The sequence below is a fragment of the Haliotis cracherodii genome, unplaced genomic scaffold (assembly GCF_022045235.1).
Source record: "Haliotis cracherodii isolate W230 unplaced genomic scaffold, xgHalCrac1.p SCAF_4, whole genome shotgun sequence".
Lineage (NCBI taxonomy): Eukaryota > Metazoa > Mollusca > Gastropoda > Lepetellida > Haliotidae > Haliotis > Haliotis cracherodii.
The window spans coordinates 65267007-65292038 of NW_027266297.1; the positions used below are offsets into that span (position 1 = coordinate 65267007).

Here is a 25032-nt window from a genome sequence, read left to right on the forward strand (position 1 = left end):
TGGTGGAGATATCACTGGTAGTGTGTAGCTAGTGACACTTTGCTCAGATGGCGCTCTAACTGCACACATGGTATAAGATAATAAAAAGAAATTTTGTTCAATTTCTGTATTACATATTCAACCTTTTTTAGCAAAAATGCTTGATTTCGTTATTATCTATCAAACCTTCTTAAGTAAACAATATATCAATACATTTTGGATGGAACAAAAAGAAATATGGCTTTCATTCCGAAATATTATTCTTTTAGTGTCTTCATGTTGTAGTGACCTTTGCGCACGACAAGATTACCAATTCGTTCCATTCGACGCCATGTAAGCCTATCTCTTACTCTGTAGTTCAACGTGGTCGCGATCCTGAGTCTTATCAGCCGCTCCCGAATTCTGTTACTCTTTCTTACACCCAGCCAACACTGGTCTGTCAGCCATGTTGCACGTGCTGGTCCTGTGGGGTCTGTTTGCGGTAGCCACTCCCACAGCTGCAGAGACCCACAAGCGTAAGTGCCGTACAGCCTCTAAAGCAGTTCTATGACCTGCGATATCGTTTCTGTGTTTAGGGTCAACCTTTAGAGGCATTTGAAAAAGTGATGCATTTATAATATGTCGCATATGTTGTGAATACTGGATAGCAAAGCAGTTTTTGTTACATACCTGAGCTACTTGATATGCGATTCACTGAAAACATTTTACAAACTCATAATCACAAATATTTTAGGTTCTGTCTTGCATAACGGGCACGTATTGTCAAAGGGACTGTTTAGTCTATATAACATGAAATTTCAAATTTCGATCTACTTGTTAGGGAGCCTGTTGGGAAACAGGGAAATATTAATCCTTCAAAATATTATTTTGATTTTAAAGTTCATTTCTTTTATTAAATTCAAATGCCAATGAAGAAATCTTTGTATTAAACATGCATTTTGTTTCAGCAAACAAAATCCATATTGCCTTGTCGTATTTTGTTTGCGATATTTATTAGTTCTCTATCTAAAACTTGATCATCTGCATTCGAATTCCTACATCTGGTTATTTTCACATATCAACGAAAAACGCTTTCTCTTCGGTCTGTTGTTAAAACACTGAAAGGTTTCACTCCAAAGGGAATTGACAGTTTTTACACCTTCTCCCCATTAAGAAAGCTTTGAAATACTTTTCCTGAGAAACATCGTTAACCCATCCATTCTTAGTGTTTATTTTGCCACAAGCACGTCGTTCCGCTGACTAATAGAACAGCCGGTTCACAGAGGAAAGATTTGGGGTTTGTTTAATCAGGTCTCGCTTGCACAAACGCCAGGCTAAAGACCACTCAGAGGGTGATTATCGATATTTATTGGCGTTACGGCGACCGGCGCTAATTAAATCCAAGTGAGTACAGCAATTTAGTGGAAAAGGCCAATAACAATGTCATATGAGGAACCGAATACGAAATAGCGAAATTACATGTTGAGTGTCATTACTGTCAAATTATAGGTCGTGTTTTATGGAAAAACACAATATGGAAACATTACCGTATTGATAATTCCATATTACAAGGCGCATCTGATCCGCATGTTGGAGTCTCTGTAGAATGCTGGCGAGGTTCTCCACCGCTGGAAGAGGAGAGTCGCTCTTGTCATGAACAATACCCCTGGGATAATCCGCAAAGGTCCCAAGATCCTATGCTTGTCGTAAGAGCCGACTTAGGTGATCGGATATGCGACCTTCCTGACACGGTATCCCGACGGTCATTCCTTACCATTGTCAAACACTGTTTGCCTGTCCAGGGGGGTTATTTACTACCTGCTGAGGTGTAGCTGGGATATTGCTGCCAATGGCATGAAACAACATTCAATTATGGTTGGTTACACAGCAATGAACGTGTAGTGTCGACGGCACAGGTATGCCGGTAGCCTAAGGCGCCCCAATTCGCTGTACACAGTTGAATCCAGTCTATGATCAGATTTCGAATTATTATTCATGGTTTGCTCTTTTGGTCTAACGTGTAAGTGGTAAACGTATGAGTAGCCTTGGGCTTACCTTCTATAATCTTACCAAGGCAAGGGAGTTAAGTGACTTTAAAAGTCCAGTTTCCACCCTGGCCTAAATAGACTGGAATTATGAGGCTATATTTTGGCTTGACTATCGAGTCTATGCATAGTCCAATCAAAATCCCGTAACGAAATCGACATCCGGTTCATAAACAACATGGCAACTGCCGTGTCGAATTCGTTGGATTGCAGGATTTGCAAGGCATGTGTATCGTCAACTGGGCGTTGACAGATATTTTCCAAATCTTTTCATGTTTTAAAGGACATACCTCGTAATAGCCACTGGTTGGGCTACGATCGAGCCCAGAAATTCGGGCCTGTTTCGGTAAGGGTGGAAACTGGACTCTTAAAGTCGATTCACTCCCTTCTCTCGGAAGATGCCCTTCTTCGTCCAGCTGGCGCGACATAATATGAAGCCAACTCACCAGCTGTAGACGCCGGTGTGAGAGAAATGTGCAGATGCAACTTAAGAGTCCTGAGATGGATGAGACGAATCCATCACATGAAGATTGTTTGGCACATATACAATGTGTTGAGAGATGAATACACATCATGTGTCAAATATAAAGATATGTACATGTGACCTTGGATAGAAACGTAAAAGAAAATGACACAAATTTAAAGTACCGTGTGATTATTATAACTCAAAATATAACACATTATAGGATATAACGAACTTGTCTGTATCCCTGGCGTGTTTGAATAACTTTACTGTTGGTGTTAATAACACACTGATTGACAGATTCGTTAGAGCTGATTATAATGTCGAAACAAACTGAAAGAGTACGATCACTACGTTAATTACTGACCATGGCATGTATTATGATCCTTAGTCATTCGCTAGTCAAATCTTGAAGAAATATAAATCCAAAGAAATGCCAACAGATTAATCGTTTAAGTACTGAGAGTAATACAATAACGTAGTGATTAGTCTATCGGTCATTGGGCAATGCCTAGCCTACCAGTAAGTTGTTCCGTGACAAGCCTGCTAGTCGGTTGCTTTGTCACCTACCGACCAATTGGGCAATGCCTAGCCTACCAGTAAGTTGTTCTGTGCCTAGCCTGCTAGTCGGTTGCTTTGTCACCTACTGGCCAAGTTGGAAATGTCTAGTCTACCAGTTGGTTGTCCCGTGACTAGCCTGCTAGTCGGTTGCTTGTACCTGACGGTCAGTTGGACAATGACTAGTCTACCAGTCGGTTGTTCCGTGACTAGCCTGCTAGTCGGTTGCTCTATTATTGACAGACCGTATAGCTGGAATATGCTGAGTGCGGCGTTAAACAACACACAAACAAACAAGCACCACATATATAACTTACACCACGAACAGAACCATAATCGATACCACAATTGTTTCAGGGTCTAATGTATGCTATGATGGTCTGGGATGTTTCGACACCGCCCCGCCATTCTTCAGCCTGTACCGACCCCTCAACTTCCTCCCACAGTCCCCTCTGCACATCCACGTCCAGTTCCTTCTGTACACCAAGCTGAACCCTGTGAAGGCCCAGTACCTGTCTGCCGGTAGTGCTAAGTCGGTGTCGTCGTCCCATTTCGACCCACGGAAACCTACCAAGATGATCACACACGGGTTTATCGATACGGGGAAGGAACCATGGCTTCACGTAAGAAAGTCAATGCAGAACATTTGCATCGGCTCTGTGTAAATGACAGGCTGGATAGACAGAAAACAGTGAAGCATAAGATTACCTTGCCACGGAGCGTTGCCTGAAATGTGACAGATAACCCATGCGGTGGTTACGCCTCAGATGTGTTTTTTTTGTGTGTGTGTGTGTGTGTGTGTTGTTGTGTGTTTTTTTGTGTGTGTTTTTTTGGTGTGTTTTTTTTCTGTTTTTTTTTGTTGGTTTTTTTTTGGGTGGTGGTGTTTTTTTGTGTGTTTTTTTGGTGGTTTTTTTTTTTTTTTTTTTTTTTTGGGGGGGGGGGGGTTCTTTGGGGGGTTTTGTGGGGGGGGCGTTTGTGTGTAAATGGTGTATGCGTAGTTGCAATATGACACAATCATTTACAAAAAATGTAATTATTTCCATACATGCTTGGATATGTGGGTTAGTCTAACCGACTTGTTCAGTTAGGACAATTACCAAATTCTGCTCTCTGGCACATTGGCAGACTCTGTTGCTTGGTTTTGTGAGTGTCATCGTACCGGCGCCGTGGATCAACTACTGGCCCATACGTCATTTAATGACAGGCCGTCGTCACATTGGTGTCATATTGTTGTGGAGCAAAACACAGGAAGGGTGGAAAGGTGTATGAGGGACCGAGGAGTGATTCCACTAATCTAAGTCTAACCGGAGGCTTTGTGAAGTTTGTTCTTTTTATTTAGACAATGAAGGACGAGTTTCTGAAAAACAACGACTACAACGTCATCATCATCGACTGGGGCGGCGGCTCGGCTCCCCCGTACACCCAGGCCACAGCCAACACCAGGATTGTAGGGGCGGTCATTGCTCAACTGATTACATACCTCAAAGTGAGTTAAACATTCCTCTCCCGCTAGTAACATCTCAGCTCTTCCCGACTCCCTACCAATCCGATATTTGCTTTGTCCGGCTCCAAACCGTTCCCTATCTTCATCTTCCAAATTCCGAATCCCCTCCACCTTCCCAAACATCCACACACACACACACACACACCAATCTCTTTCCAGCTAGCTCCTCCTCGACGACAACAGTACACTTCCACTATCCCCTTTCTCACTATCCAACCACTGCACCCTACTTAGAGACATGTACCTGCACCAGCGTCAGATAGCTGTAATATTGCTGAGTGCGGCGTTAAACACATCTTCCCGAGGCAAGTGAGTTGACTGACTATAAAAGTCCAGTTTCCACCCTTGCCGATCTAGGCTGGTGTTATGGAGTTACAGTTTGGCTGGACTAACGAGTCTATGCATAGTCCGATCAAAATCGCGCACCGAAATCGAAATCCGGTTCGTAAAGTGTCATGCAGATTTCTGTCGATTGCAGGATTTGCAAGGCATGTGCACCGCTAACTCGTTGTCAACAGATAATTTCTAAATTTGTTCATGCTTTTAATCAAGGTGCTCACGTGATTTGATGCAATTTGCGATGTAAGACCCTTTTTATCACAATATATATCTTGATTATCAATCAGATCGTCTTGTCTGGGCGCCACCGTTTTGTTTGAAGCAAATACAAGTCATACGAGAGGTTGAATCTGATTGGTCAATAGGAGAGGCATAGAAAGGACATAACTCGTAATAACCACTGGTGGCGCTACGATCGAGCCCAGTAATTCCAGCCAAGTTCTGCAAGCGTGGAAACTGGACTTTTAAAGTCAGTAAACTCTTTTGCCTCGGGAAGATGTGAATAGTCAGTATAACATATATACGTTCTCTTCCTCATAGCATTTATTCGCCTGATGAAGGAGTAAGCATGTACTCCGAAACATTGTGTTCCTCATTATAAAGAAAGTTGACATCCATAAGTTATCTTCCTTAATATAATGACTGTTGATGACTTTTGTAGAGCAGGCATTAGTTCTCCTGGAATATCGTTCAGAAATCAAAGAAGTGTTCACCTACTATAACTTAATTGAAGTTGAAACCATAAAGTGGATCCCACGACGTTTTTTAATTATTTCAGCTTAACATCTTTCACCTATGTTAGGAATTTATAATCCACCTGCAATCTGCCGACAACAAAGATAGTATCACTAAAAAAGCAATCACGTATGTCATAAAATATTTACTGGACGTCAGAATCCTACGATGACGCATTTTAAACCCTTTTATGGCTATGGAGCAATTGCTGAGCGATGTCAAACATGTTTTTAGTAGGGCCAAGCATGTATCAATTTTTCAAGACAATTAACCGTGTTTCATGCACGAGATGCTACGAGATTGGCAGTTTCCCGTAATCAGGTGTAAGAAAATGGCTAATGCAACTACAAAAAATATTCAATCGATGGATGTACTCACGAAATTTAGTAATTAAGGCTTAGGCTCCTTTAATATTTTAGAATCTATCCAAGATAGAAATCGTTTCTGTTATCGTCTACACAAAATCAAATTCCCTGGTTCGAGCAGTCGTCCAAAAAGCTATGTCCGCCGGAGGAAATGCAATAACTTAGAGCCACCAGATGCTGCTTTATGTTCAATGTAAGACCACCGACTGAAACCGACAGCGTGGAAGGAATTTTAGGAATGGGTCACGGCCAAATAAAACAATTATTTCAATGATAAATGCGCTTGTGCCAATAATGGGTTGAGTGGTAAGTACAAGAAGGGGCATGTCTCATGTCAAACCGTTATGTAGTTATGTAGGATGTGTCTTCAGACTCCATATACTAGGCTCAGAATAATTGTTATCTCATTTAAAAATATATGTCTATAAAATACAAAAAATAATACAAATGAAGCCCAAATCAATGCTCATTGTCCCTAGAGCTGAGGCAAACTAGACTTGCGAAATAATTCATGACTTTATTTCTTTTCTTAATCTAATAACAAACGCATCAATCTCTTATTTCATGTTTTAAGTAGTTGTTTTTTTGTAGTTTTTGTATGATGGGTTAGTAGTGTGGGAGAAAGTTACATATATTATATGTTCCGTAGGCGTCACAGTGTACTAGTATATTCAATATATGACCACCTCGCTAGCGTTAAAGTGTACTATTACATAGAATTATTTATATCTGACCACCCTGCTAGCGTTACAGTATTGTAGTACATATAATACATATACCCTCACTAGAGTTATAGCATAGCATAGCATAGCATAGCATAGCATAGCATAGCATAGCATAGCATAGCATAGTTTAGTATAGTGTAGTATAGTATAGTATATGGCATAGTTTATAGCATAGTATATAGTATGGTATATAAGCACATACCACTAGCATTATAGTTGTAGGACATATAATATGGCTTTAAAGAGATGTACATGTTTGTTTGTTTGGTTGGTTGGTTGCTTGCTTGTTCTTTAACGCCGCACTCAGCAATATTCCAGCTATATGACGGCGATGATTGATATCATGAGCATCGATCTACGCAATTGTGATCGATGACATGCATCAACCAAGTCAGCGAGTCTGACCACCCGATCCCGTTAGTCGCCTTTTACGGCAAGCATGGTTTGCTGGAGACCTATTCTACTCCGGAACTTCACGGGTCAGATGTACATGGAGTACATTTAGTACATACACAGGCCCATAACGTACGTATTATAGTAGTGTTCAGAACAGATTACATGACGGGAAGAATCGGTCTGTCAGTGACGTTGTTTGTTGTTTGTTTCACAGAGTTCTGTAGTAGTCATTTATCATTGCAGACCAAGGCGGGGGCAAAACCTGAAGACTTCCATATCCTCGGTCACAGTCTGGGAGCCCACGTTGCAGGCTATGCAGGGGAGAGAATCCAGTACGTGGGCAGAATTACAGGTACGATGTCTCTGTCGGTCTTGACGATGTCACACAACGCTGCCTGTTGTCGGGGAAAATGGGAAACATTTCACGAGTTGGGGGGCCATGGGGAACGAGCAAGCAGAACGGAGTCGTTAATCTGATTCCGCTGGCAATGCCCTGTGACGTCACTGTTGTGATTGCGGAGGTCGGTAAATTTATTCAACACGTGATTGTACTTTTGTAAATAATCACTTTGAAGACATTTACATGCAATCCCTCGTTTGACACCATGGGACGTTTACATGATCTGTTAAAATCCGTATGGTCTTTCCCAAAATTCTGGGTTTAATTAAAATCCTGATGCTATTTTATTCAGAATATTTAATAATTAACTATAACTTTAAGGGTCTCACAGCAGCTAATGTGCTATTCACATGAAGAACTTTGATGTCACTCTGTTGACAGGATTGGACCCAGCTGATCCGTACTTCCAGAACACAGACATCAAAGTGAGGCTCGATCCGACTGATGCTCTGTTTGTGGACATTATACACACTGACGGCGAATCGATTCTTAAACTGGGTAAGAGACAACACGGATATCCACCACTGGCTTGTCGCCTTTCATCTTTCAACTCAATACAGGTAGTGAGCTAGTTGGGTTTAATGCCGCTGTGAACAATATTCCAGTTATATCACGGCGTGTTAGTTTAATGTGCCCGTAAAGCTCAAAGTGAAACAATATATGGTGACTGGTTCTTTCATCTTCATACAGTGACTTGTTCCCTCATCTTGATACAGTGACTCGATCCCTCATCTTGATACAGTGACTCGTTCCCTCATCTTGATACATTCACTAGTTCCTTCATCTTGATACAGTTTTTTGTTCCCTCATCTTGATACAGTAACTCGTTCCCTCATCTTGATACATTCACTAATTCCTTCATCTTGATACAGTGACTTGTTCCCTCATCTTGATACAGTGACTCATTCCCTCATCTTGATACAGTGACTCGTTCCCTCATTTTGATACAGTGACTTCTTCCCTCATCTTGATACATTCACTAGTTCCTTCATCTTGATACAGTATTTTGTTCCCTCCTCTTGATACAGTTTTCTGTTCCCTAATCTTGATACAGTTTTTTGTTCCCTCATCTTGATACATTCACAAGTTTCTTCATCTTGATACATTGACTCGTTTTCTCATCTTAATACAGTGACTTCTTCCCTTATCTTGAAACATTCACTATTTCCTTCACCTTGATACAGTGACTTGTTCATACATTCACTAGTCTACTCATCTTGATATAGTGACTTGATCCCCTCATCTTGATACAGTTACTTGTTCCCTCGTCTTGATACAGTGGCTCGATCCCTAATCTTGATACATTCACTCCTTCCCTCATCTTGATACAGTGACTCGTTCCCTCATCTTCATACAGTGACTCGTTCCCTAATCTTCATACAGTTACTCGTTGCCTCATCTTTATACAGTGACTCGTTCCCTCATCTTGATACAGTGAGTTGTTCCCTCATCTTGATACAGTGACTCGTTCCCTCATCTTGATACAGTGACTCGTTCCCTCATCTTGATACAGTTTTTTGTTTCCTAATCTTGATACAGTGACTCGTTCCCTCATCTTGATACAGTGACTCGTTCCCTCATCTTGATACAGTGGCTCGTTCCTTCATCTTGATACAGTTTTTTGTTTCCTAACCTTGATACAGTGGCTCGTTCCCTCATCTTGATACAGTGACTCGTCCCCTCATCTTGATACAGTGACTCGTTCCCTCATCTTAATACAGTGACTCGTTCCCTCATCTTGATACAGTGACTCGTTCCCTCATCTTGATACGGTGGCTCGTTCCCTCATCATGATACAGTGACTCGTTCCCTCATCTTGATACGGTGGCTCGTTCCGTCATCTTGATACAGTGACTCGTTCCCTCATCTTTATACAGTGACTCGTTCCCTCATCATGGTACAGTGACTCGTTCCCTCATCTTGATACAGTGACTCGTTCCCTCATCTTGATACGGTGGCTCGTTCCCTCATCTTGATACAGTGACTCGTCCCCTCATCTTGATACAGTGACTCGTTCCCTCATCTTTATACAGTGACTCGTTCCCTCATCATGGTACAGTGACTCGTTCCCTCATATTCATACAGTGACTCATTGCCTCACCTTGATACAGTGACTCGTTCCCTAATCATGGTACAGTGAATCGTTTCCTCATCATGATACAGTGACTCGTTCCCTCATCTTGATACAGTGACTTGTTCCCTCATCTTGATACAGTGACTTATTCCCTCATCTTCATACAGTTGTTTGTTCCCTCATCTTCATACAGTGACTTGTTCCCACATCTTGATACAGTGACTTCTTCCCTCATCTTGATACATTCACTAGTTCCTTCATCTTGATACAGTATTTTGTTCCCTCCTCTTGATACAGTTTTCTGTTCCCTAATCTTGATACAGTTTTTTGTTCCCTCATCTTGATACATTCACAAGTTTCTTCATCTTGATACATTGACTCGTTTTCTCATCTTAATACAGTGACTTCTTCCCTTATCTTGAAACATTCACTAATTCCTTCACCTTGATACAGTGACTTGTTCATACATTCACTAGTCTACTCATCTTGATATAGTGACTTGATCCCCTCATCTTGATACAGTTACTTGTTCCCTCGTCTTGATACAGTGGCTCGATCCCTAATCTTGATACATTCACTCCTTCCCTCATCTTGATACAGTGACTCGTTCCCTCATCTTCATACAGTGACTCGTTCCCTAATCTTCATACAGTTACTCGTTCCCTCATCTTGATACGGTGGCTCGTTCCCTCATCTTGATACAGTGACTCGTCCCCTCATCTTGATACAGTGACTCGTTCCCTCATCTTTATACAGTGACTCGTTCCCTCATCATGGTACAGTGACTCGTTCCCTCATATTCATACAGTGACTCATTGCCTCACCTTGATACAGTGACTCGTTCCCTCATCATGGTACAGTGAATCGTTTCCTCATCATGATACAGTGACTCGTTCCCTCATCTTGATACAGTGACTTGTTCCCTCATCTTGATACAGTGACTTATTCCCTCATCTTCATACAGCTGTTTGTTCCCTCATCTTCATACAGTGACTTGTTCCCTCATCTTGATACAGTTTTTTGTTACCTCATCTTGATACAGTGACTCGTTCCCTCATCTTAATACAGTTTTTTGTTCCTTAATCTTGGTACATTCACTAGTTCCTTCATCGTGATACAGTGGATCGTTCCCTCATCTTCGAACATTCACTAGTTCCTTCATCTTGATTGACTCGTTCTCTCATCTTGATACAATGACTCGTTCTCTCATCTTGATACATTGAATAGTTCCCTCACCTTGACACGCTGACTTGCCCCTTATCTTGACACACTGACTGGTTTCTTGATATTGATACACTGACTGCCTTGGTTGATGCAGTGTAATCCAGAAGACCGTGAGAGATATTGTCTTGTGCAGTAACGTTCCCTAGCACTTTCTATAAGGGTAGGTTTATTTCATCATCAAATTTGTGCTGTAGCGTAAATAATTATTCAGAAAGGTATTGGTTATAAATTGGTGCATCCTCATGTGTTTATGTCAAATCTGTCGACAATCGTCTATAAAAGTTGATACACACCTTGGCAAAATCTCAAAGTGCCATTACTTTAATCGACTCATGATTCTATGTTTCCATGTGAATTTTTGAGATAGTGAATGAGTGAGTGATTATTGCTTAACGTCGCATCAGCAATTTTGGAGCTACTCGCGGCGATTTAGGATAATGAAATGCCAAGGTGAGTGAATACAGACTGTTGTGTAGCTGGGAGTTATTGGTGTTTTTCCTGAAGGTTATGGGATGCGGCAGGCGTGTGGACACGTGGACTACTTTCCTAATGGCGGAATGACACAACCAGGCTGTGACAAGGGTCCCATCACTCAAATCAACATTGGTGGAGTGGCGGAAGGTTGGTTTAACCCCGGTGCTGAGTTCTCGTACTCCACCCCATGACATATAGCCTTCTTTCTTGTACCCCATGACATACTACCTCCCTTCTTGTATAATACCCTATGATAAATTGTCTTCCTTCTTGCACCCCATGCCATATAACCTTCTTTCTTGTACCTCATGACATGCTACCTTCCTTCTTTTATACTAGCAGTATGACATATTAGTTTCCTTCTTGTATACTACCCCATGACATATAACCTTCCTTTTTGCAACCTTGGATATTGACCTTCATTCTTGTATAATACCCTATGACATATTACCCTCCATCTTTTATAATACCATATGACATTTTACCTTCATTCTTCTATAATACCCTATGACATATTACCTTAATTCTTCTATAACACCCTACGACATAGAACCTTTCTTTTTGTATACTACCCCATGACATATTACCTTCCTTTTTGTACCCTTGGGTATTTTACCTTCATTCTTCTATAATACCCTGTGACATATTACCTTCATTCTTCTATAATACCCTGTGACATATTACCTTCATTCTTCTATAATACCCTACAACATATTACCTTTTTTCTTGTATAATACCCCGTGACATATTACCTACCTTCTTGTATACTACCCTATGATATATAACCTTCCTTCTTGTATACTACCCTATGATATATAACCTTCCTTCCTGTACACCATGACATATTACCATCCTTCTTGTATACTACCATGTGACATATTACCTTCTCTTTTGTAAATCGCTATATGGCTGAAATAATTCTGATGCGGCGTTAATTTTAACTCGCTCAATCCTTATTCCATATCACATGGGGAACAACAATCAATATACTACCCTACAACATATTAACTTCCTTCTTGTATACTACCCTATGACATATAACTTTCATTCTTGTATACTACCTTGTGACATGGACCGCCTCCGTGGTGTTGTGGTAGAGCGTCCGCCCGGAGAGCGGAAGGTCCGGGGTTCGATCCCCGGCCGCGTCATACCAAAAGACGTTAAAAGATGGTACTTGTTGTTACCCTGTCTGGCGCTCGGCATTAAAGGTCTAAAACAAGGACTGGTCGGCTCGGAGTCAGTATACTGTGTCTGAGTGTGGTATTCATGTTAAACTGCGGCATGATATCTCAGTGTGCTAGCACTATAAATCGGCATCAGTCCGTACTAGTACAAGCAGCCACACACACACGTGCATGCACGTCGCTATATAAGTGCAATAATCTTGGACGCCACGTTAAACCCAATTTCACCTCACCTCACCCTGTGACATATCTTTCTTCTTGTATATTATACCATGACATATTACCTCCCTTGAATATTACTCTATGACATACTACCTTTATTCATTTATAATACCCTATGACATATTACCGTCCTTCTTGTATAATACCTATGCCATATTACCGTCCTTCTTTTATAATGACATATTACCTTCCTTCTTTTATATTACCCTTTGATATATTACCTCCCTTCTTTTATAATACCCTATGACATATTACCTTCCTTCTTTTATAATACCCCATGACATATTACCTTCCTTCTTTTATAATACCCTATGACATATTACCTTCCTTCTTTTATAATACCCTATGACATATTACCTTCCTTCTTTTATAATACCCTATGACATATTACCTTCCTTCTTTTATAATACCCTATGACATATTACCTTCCTTCTTTTATTACACCCCATGACATATTACCTCCCTTCTTATATACTTCCCTATGACAGATTACCTTTCTTCTTGTATATGACGTAATGGCACATTAGTCGAGTGCGAACTGATCCACTGTAATACTCGAGCATCTTTGAGCATGTTTTAAGATGTAGATTTGGAACATAAATTATGAACATTTTTATAAGAATTACCAATGCACACAATGACATCACACGGTACCAATAACCATATGACATATGCAATCTTCAACACAATGAAATGATATATATATTCATTTATAGTATTTCGTCAATTGTATGGCCAAATTCTACATTTTCTTGTACGAAAAAGCCGTATGACCTTGTGCTTCATCTCTGTGTACAAAACTATGACCATATATACAACATACTTTAATGCATACGGTCATATGGCATGCGACCACATTCTTGTATATTACATCACAGTCATGTGGTATCTCCATTTTGTAAAACAATCATAAAACGTGATATTTAACAACATGTATCTACAGCCTTGTATCAATCTAAATGCGCATTACAACCCTCCCGTATATAATCATATGACGTGCATTATTACCACGCCCGTGTATACAACTATATGCCATATTATTACATTCTTTTATACAGCTACATGACGTACCACCGCTTTCTTGTATACAACCACTTGATGTTTAGCCCACTCTTGTGTACAACCACCTGACGTTTTACCCCACTCTTGTGTACAACCACTTGACGTTTTACCCCACTCTTGTGTACAACCACTTGACGTTTTACCCCACTCTTGTGTACAACCACTTGATGTTTACCCCACTCTTGTGTACAACCACCTGACGTTTTACCCCGCTCTTGTGTACAACCACTTGACCTTTTACCCCACTCTTGTGTACAACCACTTGACCTTTTACCCCACTCTTGTGTACAACCACCTGACCTTTTACCCCACTCTTGTGTACAACCACTTGACCTTTTACCCCACTCTTGTGTACAACCACCTGACGTTTTACCCCACTCTTGTGTACAACCACTTGACGTTTTACCCCACTCTTGTGTACAACCACTTGATGTTTACCCCACTCTTGTGTACAACCACCTGACGTTTTACCCCACTCTTGTGTACAACCACTTGACCTTTTACCCCACTCTTGTGTACAACCACTTGACGTTTTACCCCACTCTTGTGTACAACCACCTGACGTTTTACCCCACTCTTGTGTACAACCACTTGACCTTTTACCCCACTCTTGTGTACAACCACCTGACGTTTTACCCCACTCTTGTAAACAACCACCTGACGTTTTAACCCACTCTTGTGTACAACCACCTGACGTTTTACCCCACTCTTGTGTACAACCACGTGACATACTTCCACACTCTTGTATACAACCATGTGCCGTCTTACCACACTCTTGTATACAATCACGTGACATACTTCCACACTCTTGTATACAACCATGTGACGTACTTCCACACTCTTGTATACAGCCATGTGACGTTCTTCCACACATCTGTATACAACCACGCACTTGCACAAACCTGTGCTTTATCTTCAGTTGACGAATACACTTTCTGAGCTTCGTGTTCAGCTGGTTTCTCAAAATACTCTTTGCAGATTTTACACCTTTATTGTGTTAGTTGTTAAATTCATGCTTTATGAACATGTGAACACACTGGGACACACATTATTTGGATTCATTTCCTTGAGATCCTTCTAGTAATATAAGCAATGTTTCTGCAGCTCGCTTCCTTCTGTGTGGTCAAGTCCGGACTGCTAGCTATTCCGAAGTTGTCCCGCCCTGCCTTTAATGTTCTGTTATGAAGATATGTGATAATAGGGTATATTTCAACATCAAGAGGCTTGCTAGCCATATTACCTTCCAAATAGATTTTCAAACAAAAATATCAAATTCCCAAAGGCAAATGTACTGCCAGATTATTTTTTCCTCGTTTACTTCAATGCGTATTCAGTAAACGACAGCACCGTGTGTATGACCAGAGTGTGCAGACCAGCTTGGCGATATTTACACCAGCACTATTTGTGTAGCTTAACATTCTACCCAGTTCCTTTGGGACGTATTACAAGTGACATCATAGATTCCATCTGTTTCTGCCACTTCAGACAGGAGACCTTTCCAGAGGTAATGGATAATCCTAAAGCTATTTGCATCTTGCAGGTGTGAAACAGTTCGTGGCTTGTAACCACCTACGTTCATACGCGCTATTCACGGAATCCATCAACTCCAAGTGCCCATTTGAAGGATTTAAATGCAACAGCTATGACGATTTCAATGTGAGTAGTACAAAATCAGCCTAAGTGTTCTGGTAGTGTACGCCACGCTTATTCATTTTCAGCATTATAGTATGTCTATCACAGCTGATCCATCAAACTGTTACATGGGTGAGAATATAGTTCTTGTCATTGCATCAGCATGTTTAATGTTATACATGCGCTCGTGGTCTCTACTTATTGCAACTTAAAAATATATATTTCTCGCTGCCTGAATTTCATTGAAGACCAGTACGTGGGTGACCGTGTTCGTTTGCTTGACTCCTGAGAGTTTTTGGGGCCTCGGTCCTGCCCCACACTTAACCACATGTGGCATATGTAGCGTCTCCTTCGTGACTTGTTTGAAATATGCCTCTGTTCACCAGCAGTGAATGGGTACCCGGGGGTAGTTTGAATGTTAACCTTCTAGCGCCTCGCAGGCAGCTTGGACTCACCAGGGAGTTGAGAAAGTGTGCACACTGATCCGGTGACCGGGTAATGCTGGTGTTCGCTTTTTGATCTGATTCAACGGATGGCCTATAGCACGTCACAAATATCCATTTATTTATTTTTGTTAAGAGTGAGTTATTGTCACGGCGTGCCAGCTCAATGTTAGAGGAAAGCCGACCTTAGTGCAGGTCTCAGACTTTTACCTCTTTAGCTAAACCAACGAAAAAATCAGAAACCTTGAAACATAAAATAGGCGAACCGGGATTCGAACCCACAATCATAGGTTTCTGGAGTGCCCGAGTTTCAAAACGTCTGCACAGCGAATTGCTGCGCCTTATAAATCTGGGCCACCTGTGCCCACTGTAATTATGCCCCTCTTATGTCAGGTGTGTGGCGCTGGTGCGGACGGCACATTCGGACAGGAATCAAAATCGGCGCAAATCCGAATTCGAAAACCGGATCCTCGCTCCACAGAGAGACGCTGCGCGACCTTTGGTGTTTGAGACGGCGGGGATCACCCTTGCCCCTTACGACTGTGTTAGGTGACTGATCCGCGTATGGCTCATTGTTACCTTATGACAATTGTAACTTGAGAGAACTGTTTGAATCGTAAGCTGTAGTCTTTTTACAGTACAATGTTTTGGTATGATATTGTGGGCACAACAAAAGGGGCGTTGTTTCTTGTACTCGATTTTTTCACTTCATCTTCATATTTTGTTTACACCGCAGTGTTTTGTATATTGTATTCTTTGATCTAGTCGTCGGTTCAAGTTAAAACAAATAAAATGTTTCCACTCAGTCTAGATATTCAAATACCATATTAAACATGCAATATACAGAAAACGTGACCTTGAATGTAATAACTTCATCATCATCATCATCATCATCATCATAATAATAAAAATACCCACAGTGAACTGAAGTGCTTCTTAGGTAAAAATTATTTCAGACATGTTAGCATGGTTAGATATAACTGCACATTATTGTTGAATTTGGCAATGTCAGGTGTATATTATACAATGGTTGGATGTTGCTCACTTAACATTATCATACTTACAAACTTTCTGACCCCCAAATAGCCACAATGTGGTAACTTCACCGCAGTAAAGCACACCGGACCCATCGAACCGCCGTGCCAACTTCGGAGTTACCTCCCTTCCCTGTGAAGTTTTAAAACTCAGATCGCAATCCGAAATAATCAAATCTTTCGGTTACAGATATCATAACATAAATTTTGACCACAAGCATGTCATATACACAACGTAGTGATTAAGCAAGTATGTGTCACCACTACATAGATGCTGTCACCGTGTCTTGGGATGGTAGATATCCTGTGTCAGGAATAAACATTGTATTTAAATAACTCCATCAGTCTGCCCGCCAGAGTAATTGTCCTTCATGAAAGGGAAGCTACTCTATAAGCTAATTTAGAGTCTCCCTTGCCGTTCATTGTCATAAGGTCACTAAATGCAGTCAGATGTCCCACACACCGACAACATGATTCTGAGTACAATCAGAGGATAAATTTAACCTTGTAATTTGACCTGAAGTGGGTAAATGTTTGTTCATGCGACCCGAAATATTATGAAAGTATCAAATTAAGACAATTGTAAGGTAAAACCGTATAAGGAATTGTCACGTGTTCGGTAAAAGCAAGCACCCTTCACATAGTAACTGTAAGGTATTCCTTCTCGTGAGAGAATAATGAAAACGGTTGATGTGTAAAACATTTAGACCGCTAAATCAGTGAAACATTTCAACCAGTGAGATGTTGAGGTGAAATGGGGAATAGTGAGTGAGTGGGTTTGGTTTAACGACGCTTTCAACAGTATTGCAGTTATATCAAGGCGTGTCAGCTTAATGTGGGAAGAAAGCTTAATGTGATGCAGGTCTCAGACGCTTACCACTTCGGTGAAACCCACAAGCTCGGGTATGGTGCTGACAAACCTAGAAACATAATCGTGGCAAACCGGGTTTCAAACCCACAATCATAGGTTTTTGGCTTGCCCAAGGGACGCAACTCTGCACAGCGAATCCCGGGCCACCTGGGAATAACATCGCATTCAAGACTATTGCACTTTTATAGCGAAGTGCATGCGCGCGCGCGTGCGTGCGTGCGTGCGCGCGTGCGTGCGTGCGTGCGTCCGTGCGTGCGTGCGTCCGTGCGTGCGTGCGTGTGTGTGTGTATGTATGTGTTGGGGGGGGGGGGGGGGCATCTGCCTGCGTGTACTCAACCGGAAATACGCCGTTTTTATATATTTTATAGCCCACTGAGATACCATGACAGATTTCTTAACATGGATCCCCCCGCAGACATAGTATCCTGACCCAGACCTAACTTTATCCACTAGACCATAGATCATGTGTGATAGGTATGACCGCCAGCACCTGGCATTCTCTAAACAGAGGAGTACGTAAAGGTCAAGGCAACTAGATAACTAGATAGGTACAGTCACCCATGAACTTGCAGCTGTTATACAAACATATCTGATAATTTCCTGTTAATAACACCGCATCCTTCATGTCAATCAGAACCCTAGGAGTTTCGAATTGCTTAACTGTGGCACCACTTGGTCCTATCCATATGTTTCCTGAATCTCAAAGGCAAAGAAATTGACCAGAACGCTTAGGTTCTTGTTATCACCAATTCTCCTGCTGCATATGTCATATACTGTCCCCTTTCATTATCCTTGGGAAATGAGTTTCTATTAGTCTGGTTGATTATTCGTGTCTTTATTTTATCATTAACGGTCAGATCACTGACACTCTCGCCCACTACATACGATGGACACTGAACAATAAGATGATATATACTCTCAAAACAAAGTAGGGGATCATGAAATGATTCAGAGGAAAGATCCAGATAACCAAAACCCAACGCCCTAACAAAACCGAAACACGTGAGCGTGGACCCAAAAAATATCTCCGTGCAAGTGGATGGTTTGGGATGGGGCTGGCCGTCATTCTTGATTTTGACACTTTGGCGAAGATCGCTCTAAACCATTAGTATTGATGATTTTCATTATCTATAGTAATGCGAAACTCTCTACTCTTGTTTTAATGCAGTATTTGTCATCAGATTGGAAATGTATCGTCTATAAAGCGATGAACGCCAAAGGGATATTGGCATTCAAACTGGCGGCACTCAGCGAGTAGCCAATATGTTCAATGTGTCTCAGTCCGTGATTTGCCGTTTGTGGAATAGGTTTCTGCAGAAATATGATGTTAATAATCGGGCCCCTAGGTCAACAACAGATTAATCAAAATCCACGCTTTAAGATACCCATGAGCCAATAAAATCGCTGTTCACTTGTGCCAGGCCACCAGAGTTCAAGTTAGTGTCTGGACGATTAGAAACAGTCAACAAATCGACACATTCTAACAAGACACCAATGGTGTTTAGAGAGTAGAAACGTGGGGAATCTCTGATGGTTTCGTGTGGTGTTTTCGGATGAGTCCAGATTCACTGTGTGATATGGAGGCGTCTTAACGAACGTCATGCGTAAGGCAACAAGACATATTTGGGGTTTTGACATGGGGCGGGATCACTATGATTGCCAGAACGCAACTACATATTGTTCATGGAAGGGTCACTGGACAGTACCCCCTAGACAACATACTGGCTCCTGCGTTGTGCCGTTTGCGTGGCTTGCTGGTCCACGGATAAGGCGATAAACGGTCGTGCTTACAGCAGCAGAACATCCCAATGGCCAGCCATGAGTCCTGACCTTTCCCCATAGAACACATCATGATCGGGTGACGTGTACACCGACGTCAAAAGCCAACGCAACATTAACCGAACTGGGAGAGGCGCTGCAATAGTGGATAAGATACCTTCAAATTGTCAATGGAAGCTTTTTCATGTCACGCCAATCACCAATCGTAGGGGAATGACTCATTATTGATCAAGTCATCTCAAACGTTCATTTTTGTATTGCGCGCCACGTAGTTTTTCTTGGTTGTTTGCACTCTGACAACACACCGCTACATGTTGATTGTTCTGTTGATTTTCATGTTACATGCATTTGTCTTATGCATCCATTACGAACACTCGATGCCTCTTCGTATTTCTATTATCATATTTCATTTTCGAATATCGCCTGCGTTTTTAGAGAGTAATATAATAAAGACAGCATGATGGAAATCAAATACTTGAATACAGATTTGTTTTGAAAAACAGGTCAAAGATGGCTCTGTAGGTTCCTGTAGCAATACAGACACATGAAGGTCGTCCGCTTTATATTATGCCGGTATCAGGGTAAACTGCCATTAGATGCCTAGTCATGATGTGAAGGGAAGTGCAAGTTATAGATAACTATCTTTCGCTCAGTGCACCTCTGCTCACTCTTCGCTTTGAATGAAGGCAAGCAATAAATCCAGAACAATAAAAATGTCATTTCTGGATTAATTTTCCAACTTTCATCGGAATTGTTTTATTTCCAATGATGGAAAAATACATATGGAGGAGAAAATAAAAGGAAACCTATTTTGGAGTCGTTGGACTTTTTATTAAATTACGATTCAAACAAATAACAATGCATATGCACTTTACAGAACGGCAGATGTATGCCTTGTAGCGGGAAGGGGTGTGGCTCCATGGGTTTTCATGCCGACCGTGTAAAACCAAGCGGTCACCAGACCTTAGTGAAGTACTTCCTCCAGACAGGTGGAGACGGACCATTCTGCCGTGAGTAGATTTAACTAAATCAAGCTTCCCATTTCACTGAGGTCAGTTAAATCAGCCTCGGCTCACTTTAGACAGAGCAGGCAATATCTTTATTAAATCTAAATTCTCTACTCTAATAAGTGTTACACCTCGCATAAATTGTATAGGTACATTTGGGTAGTTGAGATTGACATAAAAAGTTTGATGCTAATTTAACTCACTCATTTACTACTAATTATAAACCCCTGACACAGATACTGACATATAAACCAACGCAAGAAACGATCATCAGTATCGTTCATCATACACAATGAACATACCTGTTACAGCTATTCTCCATTCTGCGAAATGACAAAATAGTTATTATGATAAAATTATCATGAAAAAGATTGCCCTGACATAAGAGGGCATTAGTTTAGGACAAAATTACCCAATCATTGCCTGTCATGTAACTGGATTTCTGGTCCATGACCTGATTGTCTGGGATGCGTACATGTCGCCGTCGCATGACAGAAATGACAGGAATATTCCGCTGCGGTGTCAGGCAACAAACACATATTTTTCATAACAATTATGTGAGTGGCAGGACATGCTTACCCTTTTCGCGAACACCTGGTGTCATCATTGATTTTCACTGATTCATGTTTATTAGTTTCACCGCTATTTTTCCTCGTACGTCCAATGGAATCCTTCAGAAAAAGTGTATCCTTCAGCCCGGGGTGAATTATTAACTAAAGGGCCAAAGCAATTTCCATAATCATAAGCAATTTCTACCAAAAGCACAGTACGATTCCGACTACATCATTAGCATGTGTTTAAAAAGTGGTTGCTAACATATTATGGAAAAGAAAAGGAATGCTAGCTGCTTTAAGATATTTGACTGTTTGATATTTGACCTGGTAGTGAATGCTCTGCATTGCATTTGAAAATGGTAAGGATGTTTTCAAATTTAACGCATCAATGACGAAAACTCCCTGTTTCGACTCGTACCATATGTTCCCTTGTTCTTTTACCAACACCATTTGATGGTGATTAATAAGGACATTCTCATGATGTAGTTGGAATCATACAACTCTGCTTTTAGCAGAGTCTTCTTGTGATTATGGAAACGTATTTAGTCGCTTTTATGTGCTTGCAAATTTTCGACTAGTTTCATGGCATCGCTAAACCCTTAGTCAAAAGTTGCGCATTTGTGTTTAGAAATGTTCCGTACTTGATTGCTGGTACTGCGTTACGAATGACCAAGTGGTTCTTGAAGCTTGCGTCTTGTTGTCCGCTCACCTCACAGTCGCAGAAATAAAAACGAGTTCCTCGAGAACAACACTAACCTGTAAGCATTGAAGGTCCGCTTCATTATTCCCGTGCACTATATGTTCTTTCAGGCTTCCACTATCAAGTGAAACTGTCTTTCGGCAAGCCGGCCGCAGCACGGACAGAGACGGGCAACCTGTTTGTAACACTTATCGGAACTGGAGGCCAGAGTGGCGAGATTCAGCTGACCAGCGGGTAGGTGTATGGATAGCGTGTCCAAGGTAAGGTGTCAAGTCATATACAGGTGTTCAGAAACGGCTACTGCATGTAAGTATTGCTCTCATGCTTCTTCCCAAATGGTGAGAACAAATAATGACTTCGTCACATTTGCAGTGTGGACAAATCTGGAAAAGTATATCTTTAACCAACACTACGGATAACAGCAGATGTATGCTCTAGTTCTTGAAATGTATTGGTCTGCCCATATTGCGCCCATGTTTGTTGACGGAATGGGTTTTAACGCCGCGTTCAATATTATTGCACTTATATAATGATGCACGTGTATGTGAGCGTGTGTGTGTGCGATTGTTGGGGCTTCTACTAGTCCAGACTCATGACGCCAGCTCACTGATCATGAGACACCATATAGCAGTATACAGTTACATATCGTATACAGTTGTACATGGATATCCTACTCAGAACACAGTAGACTGACTCAAAGCCAGTCAGTCATTGTTTTATCCCATTCACACAGAACGCCAGGCCCGATAACAACAAGTACCATCTTTTTACGCCTTTTGGCATGACGCGGCCGGAGATTGAACCACCAACCTTCCACTCTCCGGGCAGAAAGTCTATTCACTTGACCAAGGAGGCGGTCTCATGTTCTGGATCGAACAATGATCTTCTGCATTATAGGCGACCGAGGCTATTCCTCAACCCCTCAACCCCAATACACATGTTTGCAATGATTACCTTTAACTGGTTTAGCGTTGACGTTAGGTAAACCAGGAACAGCACACATGCATGTACCGCGACAACGTCAACAGCATTGATGACAGGCAGGACACGAATACCTTGTGCATGATTCAACTGCCTGAGCTATTTAACATACTTTCAATTGTATTATTAAACATATATTTTTTTGGTTATTATAAATAGACAATAATGTAAAAATGCATTTCATGCTTTGCTTTGTAAACCAGATCAAATACAAATAGGTCTACCACAAATTTACGGAAACCTACTCACCAAATGGAATGTTTTGGTTTCTTTAGTAATATAAACAAGATTTAGAAAATTCCACTTGTGCATCATTTTTTCTATTTTGTTCTCCCAAGTGACATCGATGTGATCCCGGGACGCACCTTCAGTTTCATTGTGACGTCACAGACAAACCTTGGCGACATATCGCGGATTACCTTCCGGTGGAGTCACTCATCCCATTGGTATAAGCCTCTTGACTGGAATCCGTTAGGCCTTCGCAAGCCATATGTCTTCCTGGACGGTGCTGTCATTGCCAGTGGCGAAGAAGCGAAATCGTAAGTTGGATAAAACGATAAATTATGGTTAAAACTGATTTAGGACAAACGTTTCTTTGAGGCAGGCATAATAAGTATGTATGGCTGATATATCTGTTTGCTGCAAACCCCGTAAACATGATCATCTGTCACGGTATTCGGCTAACTGTCAGTCATATTCGGGAAGAGTTAAGCTTGTTAATGAGAAAGGTGGGAAGTTCCCGTTTTATTTATAACAGTGGCCTATCTCAGTATTATACGTACATTTCTGTGTTAGTTTGTTTTATGTTTAACGCCGCACTCAGCAATATCCCAGCTATATGAACGCGGTTTGTAAATAATCGAGTCTGGACCAGACATTACAGTGACTGACACCAGGAGCACCAATTGTGACTTGATGACATAGATCAACCAAGTCAGCGACACAGACCACCCTATCCCGTTAGTCGCCTCTTACGACAAGCATAGGCTACTGAAGACCAATTCGACCCCGGATCTTCACGTGTTTGCATGTACACATGGGATATATCAAACATGAAAACAATCCTTATTGTCAGACTAATATGTATGCAACACTGCGATATTAATTTATTTAGGGCAAAATATGGTTTCCAAATCGCAAACCTTGATAATCCTAAAAGGATAAACAAATCCGTCCGTGTTTATATGGCTTACGATTCTAATACCATTACCACAGGAAATTACATTTTCAGTTTTAGCCTTATGTTATGAGTTACATCAATTATTCATATACTCGTTAGGGAATATCTGCCTGTGCATGTATGATCATGTATTTATAATCTGGAGCACAATTGTTTTGTTCTACTTCTAATACGCAAAGTTTAAAAGAAAATTCAAATGATTTGTACTTTTTTAGAAGGCACGTAAGAACCATTTTGCAATGTAAAATTTTGTAAGGATTTAAGAGTACATCTTAGTCCTCGGTGCCATATAGATTCTCCTTCTGCAAAAAGCAGCATTACCGAAACAGAAGCGACACATTCGTCTCCCTGCTGACCCGTGAAGATCCGGGGTATAATTGGTCTTCAGCAACCCATGCTTGACGTAAAAGTCGATTAGGGGAGACATACGGGATCAGACTCGCTGACTTGGTTAATCAATGTCATCGTATCACGATTGCGAGGATCGATGCTCATGATGTCAATCAATGGATTGTCTGGTCCAGACTCGATTACTTACAGACCGCCGTCATATAGCTGGAATATTGCTGAGTGTGGCATTAAACATCAAACAAGCAAACAAAACATCTCCCTATGCACTGGACATGTTCCAACCGACAACGGTCCTTGATTCGTTAGCAACCTACTAGTGCTTTTTGGTTTACCTTAACTCACTCACTCACTCATTCACTCATTGGCAACTGTTGCAGGATCCACATTTGCGGACACAACATGCCCGTCCCCAACAACTCTCCGAAACAGCTGAGTCAGCTATGTTGATCCCTCCTTCCTCCGTTGACCAATCATGTTTGAAATTAAATGGAATAAAACAATTATTGTACTTGGTTGTGATGTTTGGTTATTCAAGGCGGTTAACATTGAAATGAAATGTGACACGAGTATTCACACCCTATGGCTATACTCCATTGTATTCACGTCCAATAATGTCTTTGGGTGGCGGGGTAGCACTGTAGCTAAAGCGTTTGCTCTTCATGCCGAAATCCCAGTTTCGATTGGCCACAACACAAGGGTGAAACTAATTTCTAGACCATTTGTATGTCCTCCGCCATGATATCACTGGAATATTGCTGCATTCTTACTAACT

At 41.3% G+C, this 25032-nt stretch overlaps 1 protein-coding gene across 1 annotated transcript; it reads left to right on the forward strand.

Annotated features, from left to right (window-relative positions):
* Positions 1 to 373: 373 nt before the first annotated feature.
* Positions 374 to 24771, forward strand: LOC139479998 (pancreatic triacylglycerol lipase-like). Its single transcript, XM_071262966.1, has 11 exons — positions 374 to 494; positions 3382 to 3647; positions 4364 to 4510; positions 7332 to 7440; positions 7870 to 7986; positions 11291 to 11407; positions 15269 to 15384; positions 20365 to 20497; positions 21859 to 21982; positions 23068 to 23268; positions 24638 to 24771. The coding sequence occupies exons 1-11, from the start codon at positions 425 to 427 to the stop codon at positions 24705 to 24707; spliced, it is 1470 nt and encodes a 489-aa protein (XP_071119067.1). The 5' UTR covers positions 374 to 424; the 3' UTR covers positions 24708 to 24771.
* Positions 24772 to 25032: the final 261 nt, after the last annotated feature.

Bases quoted from the DNA above. Each gene is read 5' to 3' on its own strand.
- LOC139479998 (XM_071262966.1), top strand. From the start codon at position 425: ATGTTGCACGTGCTGGTCCTGTGGGGTCTGTTTGCGGTAGCCACTCCC. The intron at 20,498-21,858 runs GTGAGTAGATTT...ATGTTCTTTCAG, and splicing joins TGGAGACGGACCATTCTGCC to GCTTCCACTATCAAGTGAAA. The intron at 21,983-23,067 runs GTAGGTGTATGG...TGTTCTCCCAAG, and splicing joins GAGATTCAGCTGACCAGCGG to TGACATCGATGTGATCCCGG.